This window comes from Haliotis cracherodii, unplaced genomic scaffold (assembly GCF_022045235.1).
Source record: "Haliotis cracherodii isolate W230 unplaced genomic scaffold, xgHalCrac1.p SCAF_9, whole genome shotgun sequence".
NCBI classification, from domain to species: Eukaryota; Metazoa; Mollusca; class Gastropoda; order Lepetellida; family Haliotidae; genus Haliotis; species Haliotis cracherodii.
The window spans coordinates 10814268-10824517 of NW_027266343.1; the positions used below are offsets into that span (position 1 = coordinate 10814268).

At 41.2% G+C, this 10250-nt stretch overlaps 1 protein-coding gene across 1 annotated transcript; it reads left to right on the top strand.

Moving 5' to 3' along the window:
- Positions 1-757: 757 nt before the first annotated feature.
- Positions 758-5595, top strand: LOC139453233 (uncharacterized). Its single transcript, XM_071234858.1, has 6 exons — positions 758-840; positions 2419-2484; positions 2867-2977; positions 4208-4282; positions 4507-4648; positions 5350-5595. The coding sequence occupies exons 1-6, from the start codon at positions 829-831 to the stop codon at positions 5457-5459; spliced, it is 516 nt and encodes a 171-aa protein (XP_071090959.1). The 5' UTR covers positions 758-828; the 3' UTR covers positions 5460-5595.
- The last annotated feature ends 4655 nt before the right edge of the window (positions 5596-10250 follow it).

The following is a 10250-nucleotide window of genomic DNA, read 5'->3' on the forward strand; positions in this document are numbered from 1 at the left end:
AGAATGTAATTCCGAAACAGACTATCATATAAAGCGATATTAATTTTCTCCAGGCGAGTGGTATTGACTTTGTGAAAAGAATCATAAAACACTTTCATCTAATGTAATTTTCGTCTAAACCTTTTGGCATACCATTTACAATTAATCAAAACAACTAAACTAAAGAAGTAGAAAGAACATGTCAAAATGTAGAGACAAGTGAAATAATTGTTTCAAAAATTATATAATTAGGATTTATCACATCTACTCATATGTGAATTACAAGCATTCCCTTCAGCACAGTTATATCAAATACTGAGGATAAATGTTTTGCATTTCTATTCACATCGTGGGGTTGGAGGAGACCGGATGTTAAATTGGGCCACGAAGAACTGAATACGGAAAACCGTTTACAGTTACAAACAAAACAGAAACTAAAAATGGCTCATTTATTCCACGCCCACAATCAGACATATTTCAGAAACCTCTAAAGTTACTGCTTTTATTATTGTAATATGGACGATTTTATTACATATACTATTGTGACCACTGTATGGCAACTAGCTGAAACTGCTCTGAGGCGGTGCAAGCCGGATTTACTCAACAGGATCCAGTTTGTGGATTACAAAGACGATCGTTTTTTTCGGGAACCAGGAAGAAACGGGATCAGATCATTGGTTGATTTCAGGTGGAGCATGTAGAAGGGGATTTTAGGTTAAAGGGTATATATAAGGGAACGCAGAATTGGGAAAATCAGCTTGGATCGACAACCAGTCGCCCAGCAGAGAAGTCGTGAAAACCAGTCGCCCAGCAGAGAAGTCGTGCACAAATCTCCCAGAAAGCTTCACCATGATGGCCAAGGTTGGTTTTATTCATATTTTCATTATTTTCTGCTTCTATTTCTATTATGTTCTGGGGGCACGGGTGGCCCAGTCGTCTAAGGCGCCGCGATTCGCTGTGCAGAGTTGCGTCCCTTGGGCACGCCAGAAACCTATGATTGTGGGTTCGAATCCCGGTTCATCCCAGTTATGTTTCTAGGTTTGTCAGCACCATACCCGTGCCCGTGGGTTTCCCCGAAGTGGTAAACGTCTGAGACCTGCATCACTTCGGGCTTTCCTCCCACCATTAAGCTGACACGCCGTGATATAACTGGAATACTGTTAAAAGCGGCGTTAAACCCAACTCACTCACTCACTATATTATGTTCTTTATTACTCTGTAGAATACTTGAACAAATTTAAAACCGTTTCCAGATAAAATCCAGTTTGGTCTTTTCTCTGTTTATTGAGATCGTGATTGCACAAATACCTTTACATTTACGTAAGCCATGAAGAACAGTGCTTTTTTTTTTTTACTAAGAACCAAGTTGTTGCCTTGTTTGGGAAGTAATAGTTTTGGTAGGGCCGGTATGTCACTGCATGGTTGGATGTGGTGTCAAGAGCTGTGTAAGGGATGGATCGGGTATTCATTACTTGTTTTCAGGAGTTTTACAAAGGGGCACATCTAGAAACTACCCTTTTCTTCAAGTATTAAGGTGTTTTTTTTACAAATCATCTTACCTGGTCTATGCATGCAAAGCAAGCATCGACGCAAGCTCAAACGGTATCAATTGGTGTCCGGAAAACCAAATTATACTCTTGGAAATATCGTTCTTCAAGATATTTGATTTAAAGATAAGTTCGATACTATTATATGGAGTGATCCGGAAGCTCAGTATTAGCTTGAAATAATAGAAAAAGTACATTTGTAAACCTGCATGAAATGTCTTGGTGATAAGGTTAATATACCTAATGTTTCTTGGTGTATGATGATTGTGGGTGATTTCCAATTAATCTTTAGCTTATATTGGTTAGGACGATAAGATATGGAATCTTATAGGTTCCCGAAAATATGTTATAATGTGAAGGTAATCTTTGATAAAAATTGGAAAACGAAATTGGGTAACAGACGTGAACGACTTGCTGTTTTCCGTTTGTTATGGCTATGTATGGTGGGTGTGAACAAAATGTACAATGTCAATCTCATTTCATTAGATAATTGACACAAAGACTAGAACTCCATAAATGACCAACGTCAACAGTTAGTGTACGGACTAGTCACTTACGGGGCGATCGGGTAGCCTAGTGGTTAAAGCGTTCGCTCGTCACGCCGAAGACCCGGGTTCGATTCCCGACATGGGTACAATGTGTGAAGCCTATATTGGTGTCGTCCACCGTGTTATTGCTGGAATATTGCTAAAAGCGGCGTAAAACCATACTCACTCACTAGTCACTTACGACAAAGGGAGACAATTAAAGGGGAAGTTAAATTCAAGTGTTCTGTTCACAGCAGTGAAATATCAAGTGTTACGTTCACTGCAATGGAAATATCACTTTTCTCAACTTCAGGAAGCTAAGTCTTTCACGCTAGAGTATATAACAAATTGTTTATATTTTTCAGGTTGCAATCCTGACTCTTGTTGCCATTAGCATCAATGGCTGTTTCGGTGTACCTGTGATCCGAGACGTAAGTATAAAGTATCTAACGAGAATTGAATGCCATTCGAAAGTACTGATGTCATAGAGATGAGACAAATTCTTACGATAGATACCATCTACGTGACGATGCCTCTCAAACAGTAATTATGGGTTCGAATCCAAGATTCACCCTGACTAAGACCGTGGGTTTCGACAAAATTCAACCACACTTTGGTCCTTCTTCCACGTTAAACGGACACGTCGGGATATTTATGAAACACAGCCATGAGTCCAACAAACTGACTCTCTGAAATGGGCACCTTTCAACAGCCAGTTATCTAATTTACTTGTACGTTTTAGCTCAGAGATTGTGTCATATATTTGACATGAATTCCAAAACCCTGTCACTTAGCGTGTTTATTTTTTAACAGTGCACCATTGTGGATCTTGCCGCTGACATTCAAGCAACCACGTGCGGCTCCACTACGGAAACGAGGTACACCAACGGAACCCTGATTGACATACAGTATTATGCGAACGAGGTGAGAGTATTTGATGCAAGTGGTACGATACGATACTACTATGTATCTACTTTTGAGTCTACATGTACCAGTATCCATACATGTACCAGTATCCATACATATATCTGTATCCATACATGCACCAGTATCCGTACATGCACCAGTATCCATACATGTACCAGTATCCATACATGTACCAGTATCCATACATGTACCAGTATCCATACATGTACCAGTATCCATACATGTACCAGTATCCATACATGCACCAGTATCCATACATGTACCAGTATCCATACATGTACCTGTATCCATACATGTACCAGTATCCATCAGGTACCAGGATTCATACATGTACCAGTATCCATACATGTACCTGTATCCATACATGTACCAGTATCCATACATGTACCAGTATCCATACATGTACCAGTATCCATACATGTATCTGTATCCATACATGTACCAGTATCCATACATGTACCAGTATCCATACAAGCACCAGTATCCATACATGTACCAGTATCCATACATGTACCAGTATCCATACATGTATCTGTATCCATACATGCACCAGTATCCGTACATGCACCAGTATCCATACATGTACCAGTATCCATACATGTACCAGTATCCATACATGTACCAGTATCCATACATGTACCAGTATCCATACATGTACCAGTATCCATACATGCACCAGTATCCATACATGTACCAGTATCCATCAGGTACCTGTATCCATACATGTACCTGTATCCATACATGTACCAGTATCCATACATGTACCAGTATCCATCAGGTACCTGTATCCATACATGAACCAGTATCCATACACGTACCAGTATCCATAGACGTACACGTATCCATACATGTACCAGTATCCATAGCAGGTCACTTTCAAACCGTAGAGCCCTGTGAAGACCCGGGGTAGAATAGGTCTTCAGCAACCCATGCTTGCCGTAAGAGGCGACTATGGTCGTCGTAAGAGGCGACTTATAGGGATCGGGTGGTCAGGCTCGCTGACTTGATTGATGTATGTCACCGGATCTTCACGGGCCGGTTTGGAGCTTCCGCCTCATGTCCCTGCATACTATTGTCACCAATACGTAAATGAGGTTTAGTGAAGAAACCTCGAAATCTATTTTTTCATGCAGAAACAAAAGCGTACATCCTCTCATCAAACCCTCCCCTTTCTGTTTAGTACACATGGAATTAATACTTATGTGAAATGCATTTTCTATTTCACAGACCTTGTCGGTGATACAACTTGGAAACGACACATCCTGTTGCTACATTCAACGTTCAGTCGCCTTACCAGATGGAGTATGTACATAAAACATTATTCACACTTTTCAAATAATTGATATGTTAGTAATTACCTTTTTTCTCCATTCAACGCCTCACTTTATAATTCATTCGATTGTGATTCACAAACAAATGCTTATCATTCTCGGAATCGTACAACGGACTCTGCTTTTAGCAGTGATTTCTTATGATTATGGAAAGGGTTTGCGTCGCTTTTATTTCATCAATCATACTGTCAACAGATTGACTACGTGGAAGCATCTGAGACAGATGTCAGAGCAGAGGCCAGTGGGGAAGTATCTACCGCCATCGTCGCTCTGGTCCCTGAGTGTGCAGGTCGCGTAATCTATGAGCTGCAGCCGGAAGCAAGTGGACCAGCCACAGGTACGTGTATCGTTGCTCGATTGTCTCGTCCAGACTCAATTATTTATATCTCATAATGCTGGAATATTGCTGAGTGCAGCGATAAACAACAAACAGCAGCCTGTTGTCTGGTGTAGGGTTAATCGTAGCATGCTAATGTCCAACGGTTTTGGGTGTACATAGGTTTTTATATACCCATATCTTTGTAAGAGCAGCCAAAGTTTCACTTCAAACTCAATTTCCACTGATGTGGGTACTGAAGCAGGTTTATTCTGAGCAAACTGTTTTGCACATGGTGTAAAAAATTGTCTTTTTTACATTACAATGCTTTTTCAATGTACTGTCTTAAAATCACCTGCATTTTAGTGAACAGTGGAATATGGTAACATTCTCTCTCCATATGATGAATTGATCTCAGCCTCAGCTTCCAATCTCACCGACCCCACCCTTAATATCAAATGGCCTGCTCCTGACCGCGCAGTTTGACGTCTTGCGTATGCGCCGCGGTGGCCTTGCTTAGTTGCGTACATAATCTCTTCGTAAAAGTCTTTTTATATCCCATATAAAGCATATGGTAAAGTTGAGATATTTTTTGAAACCATGTTCTTCGGAAAATAATGTTATTGTCGCCGCGAATGGCTGCAAAATTGCTGATGCGGCGTTAAGCAATATTCACTCACTCACTTACTTTGGTATTCAGATTTATTTTATTCTCTTTACAGGTAGAAAGAAGAGAAGTTGCGGCTACTTTTACCGTTGTTATTACTTTAGAATCCAAGATGGGTTGTTTTACAGATGGTACAGATATTGTAGATATTTGTTTGTCTGCTGAGGAATCAAATTAATGACACATGCCAGGCCAAACTCAAAGCTTCCATAATAATCTGAATTTTCAAGTCCTCCTCTTGTGTAGATCATTTGTAATTTGTGCTTACTATCTGTATTGAAATTGCTTCTTATCATGGCCAAAGATGCATTTGTGAGAACCGGCGTTAAACGGAAATAAAGACGGAAACTGGAAAGATGAGTTGTGTTTCCTTTTTTCAATACTTTTTTCATAGCACAATTCGTTCTCGTTTAGTTGGGGTTCTTGAGACCATCGACATTATCCACTTTTCTGTATTAGACCATTACCTACGTCGTCTTAAGCGATATGTCGAGCTGACGATGTTCGAGTTGAAAATGTTTTACAATATTTGATAAAAGCAGCTGATTAAGAATTTTTACCCACACCAACGCCAACACAATAAAGTCTTTTCACTTGTCATATTATTTAACGCCACGTCTTGGTTTGAAATACATATGCACAAGGGTTTACTGTGTGATCCATCAAATCAAAATTCGCATTTATGACCACAAGGTCCTAATGCAGCCACCAAATACAAAGGACCCTGGAATCACAAGTAGTCTATATGGTGAATGGGCCACTGAAAATCGGTGATGACACCATGTGCTTGCGAAAAAGGGCCAATATGCCCCTCCCCGCCGGCAGCACCCAACATTCCATCAATTTGCGTAAAAAGGTAACTTAGTATGTGTATTGTTAGGAAAATGCGTGGATCGATGCTCATGATGTCAATCACTGGATTGTCTGATCCAGACTCGATTATTTACATACCGCCGTCATATAGCTGGAACGAATGAACGAACGAACAAATAAAGTTTTACGGCGCTTTTAAGCAGTATTCCAGCAACAGCACGGCGGGGGTCATTTGGGAATGGAACCCGTCTTTAGGCGTGACGAGGTAACACTTTAACCACGATGCTACACCGCCATCTCTGAGGACTTAACAAAACACATCAGAACATAATTAAACGCACACATTCACTTGTGTCTAAGCTTGATCCATGGCAAGGAGAAAGTGGGAAACGGACATAGTAATGAATGGTTATTGCATCCGCACTCTCCTCATCCACCATCACGTGGTTGAACAAAGAGGCTGACCTTTGATCAGCCTCTACAGCAGCAGTCAAGTGGGTGTTTAAAGGTTCATCATCATTGGTAGTGAGTGGTCATGTCATAGACTAGGTCTTCAGCAACCCATGCTTGTCGTAAAAGAGTGAGTGAGTGAGTGAGTTGGGTTTAACGCCACTTTTAACGGTATTCCAGTTATATCACGGCGTGTCAGCTTAATGTGGCAGGAAAGCCCGAAGTGATGCAGGTCTCAGACGTTTACCACTTCGGGGAAACCCACGAGCACGGGTATGATGCTGACAAACCTAGAAACATAACTGGGATGAACCGGGATTCGAACCCACAATCATAGGTTTCTGGCGTGCCCAAGGGACGCAACTCTGCACAGCGAATCGCGGCGCCTTAGACGACTGGGCCACCCGTGCCCCCAGAACATAATAGAAATAGAAGCAGAAAATAATGAAAATATGAATAAAACCAACCTTGGCCATCATGGTGAAGCTTTCTGGGAGATTTGTGCACGACTTCTCTGCTGGGCGACTGGTTTCACGACTTCTCTGCTGGGCGACTGGTTGTCGATCCAAGCTGATTTTCTCAATTCTGCGTTCCCTTATATATAGCTATAAAACCTAGAAACATAATCGGGGCGAATCGGGATTCGAACCCACAATCATAGGTCTCTGGCGTGCCCAAGGGACACAACTCTGCAGTGCCAATCGCGCCCTCCCCCCGTAAAAGACAATCACGCTTGTCATAAGAAGCGACTAACGATATTGGGTGGTCAGACGTATGTCATCGTATCCCTATTGCGTGGATCGATGCGCATGATGTAAATCACTGAATTGTCTGGTCAAGACTCGATTATTTACAGACCCCCGTCATATATAGTCTGGTCATTTTGGTCGAAATAAATGGCCAACCTCAAGAAAATTGCAACATAATTAATTCATACTTTATGTTATTTGGTGTCAAGCATGTCAGCTTCCAGGAAAAAAAAGTCTACCAAAATCAACTCATGGGAATGACCTTTCTCAAGGTCACAAGATATAGGCCTATATAATTCGTATTTTCGTACTCTTGGATATTTGTAGGAAGGAAGAGATTCAAATTTATTATAGTTTTCTTTCTAATATAACCAAATTAAAGAAAAATCTGGGTATACAACTTTTATTTACTTTATAAAAAATATCACAGGGACAATTTAATTCATTAAGTGGGTGTTTAAAGGTTCATCATCATTGGTAGTGAGTGGTCATGTCATAGACTAGGTCTTCAGCAACCCATGCTTGTCGTAAAAGAGTGAGTGAGTGAGTGAGTGAGTTGGGTTTAACGCCACTTTTAACGGTATTCCAGGTCGCCTTCTGCCTAAGCAATTTCGACTGACCTGTCCCTCTTTGGGACTCCTGTGTGTGAGTAGGGTACACATATCTATTGTGAGTTTGGTGTTCACATAATTTCTGTTTTTGTAATGATATGATTTCTATTTTCTTATATTGATATGATTTCATTTTTATCCTTGGCTGCTCTGTTAATATACGTTCGAGTAGCTGTCCATCTCTCAGAAGTTATTTTGGCCTTCGCTATTGCATCTCTTGGCTTTAGGAGATCTATGACAGATAGCGGATCTAACTGCAATTCTTGTTTTAACCTAGCCTGGGCTGGGGCATGGTCTTGACATTCTAGTAACACGTGATCAACGGTTTCAGCCTGATTGCAAGATGAACAAACCTTGTCATAGTGCTTTTTGTGACCGAGTCTGAGGCGTGAGATAGCAATTTCAATTTTCCTTTCATTTGAGTAAGAGTTTGGCTTTTGTGGGACCTTGGGTTGAATTTTGTATAGCCATCTGCCGATCCTACTTGCGTCCCATTGGGCTTGCCATCTTTCTGCTATGGAGGCTTTGATTTTGCTTTTTATCTCTAGTTTACTAAAGGGAATAGGCTGTATATCCGCTTTGTCTAAAGCCAGTGAGTCTGCTCTTTCATTTCCATGAATATCTATGTGAGAGGGGATCCCACACAGCTCCATCTGTTGCCCTTGGTCCGATAGTTTTGTATATTCGTATAGAACATTGTTGACTGTTTTTGGCCTGAGTTTCTGCCGCTGATGGCCTGAAGTGCACTTAGCGAGTCTGATAGGACGACTGCCTTTGCTTTCAGAAGTTCCGGTATGAGTTTGAGTGCATGATGAATTTCCTCCAATTCAGCAGTGAATACTGACTGACCATCAGGCAAGCGAACTGAATGTGCTTGGGGTTTGGAGCCTTGGATAAGGATCCGTTTCCAGCACTGATTCTTGGATCCATCAGTGTATATACTGGCCCAGCTTTCCCGGGTAGTTTGAATTTTAGTGACAGCTACTGATCGTAGTAGGGTTGGGTTTTCTTTTTTAGTGACTTCTGATGTTAAAGCAGTGTCAACTTTGGGAGTTTTTTAAGTCCAGGGAGGGTGTAACCCTTTATAGTGACTTTCTGGAGGCTGAATGTCATCACAATTGTGACTTCGAATGAGTTCATGTACTAATATCCCAGATGGCTTTAGTGAGGGATTTTTTCGAGCTAGGGCTTCATCTCGAGTGTTTTTGTCTTGCCATATCTTTTTAACCAAAGGGTTTGATGTTCGTCCCCAGAACGATAATATTGCCTGCTCTCTTCTTAGTTTCAATGGAAGTTCTCCCGTTTCTACATGTAGTGCTTCTCGTGAGGTGCCTGTTGCTACGCCTGTGGCCAGCATTAGGGCTTTGTATTGTATTCTGTCTAGGCGCCTCAAGACAGTATTTGATGCTGTATGAAAAGCCTCACAACAACAGTCAATTTTTTATCTGATAAGAGATTTGTAGAGGTCCAGCTGAGTGTCCCTCGATGTGCCCCAAGATGTGCCTGAAACTGCCTGTAATACGTTCAGGTCTTTTTGACATCTGTTTTCCACATACTCTATATGTTTGCTCCAAGTGAGGTGTTGAGGATCACCCCAAGAAATATTGCAGATTTTTCGAATTTGATAGGTTTGCCTTTTATGGAGAGACGGGGTATCATAGCATCTTTACCCCGGCGTTTGAATAGAACTCCAACAGTTTTTTTTTACTTGAGAGGGTGAATCCCCATTTATTGCACCATTGATCTACTCCGTCCAGGGCTGACTGGAGTTTTTTTCTGATTTGTGAAATATCTCTGTGCTTTACCCATATTGTTCCGCCATCAGCGAATTTAGAAGTTTGGGTAGGAGAGTTGGTCAAAAAGATCATCGATCATGATATTAAACAGGGTTGGGCTTATAATGCTGCCCTGTGGCGTGCCATTGTCCAGTGCCATAGGATCAGATCGATTGTTCCCTATTTTAACTGTCTTGCAGGAAGCTGTCTATGAAGTTTGCCATGTTCCCATCTACTCCATTTTGTGCTAGTTTTGAGTCCCTCATGCCATACCATGTCGAAGGCTTTGCTGAAGTCCAGAAATACTGCGTCTAGGTATTGTCTGTTTAATTGAGCTTTTTTTATTTCATGTACAGAGTATGGTTGACAAGAATATATACATGACAGGATGCAGTGTTTATACAGTTGAGTAGGTTTAAGATGCAGTTACACTGCCGGAGTGAAGAAGACCTACTGACCTGTATAAACACTGCCTCCTATCCTGTATATATACTTGTCAACCATACTCTGTACATTACTTATTTGATAGCGGTGTTAGAACCTACACCGAAACGTCGC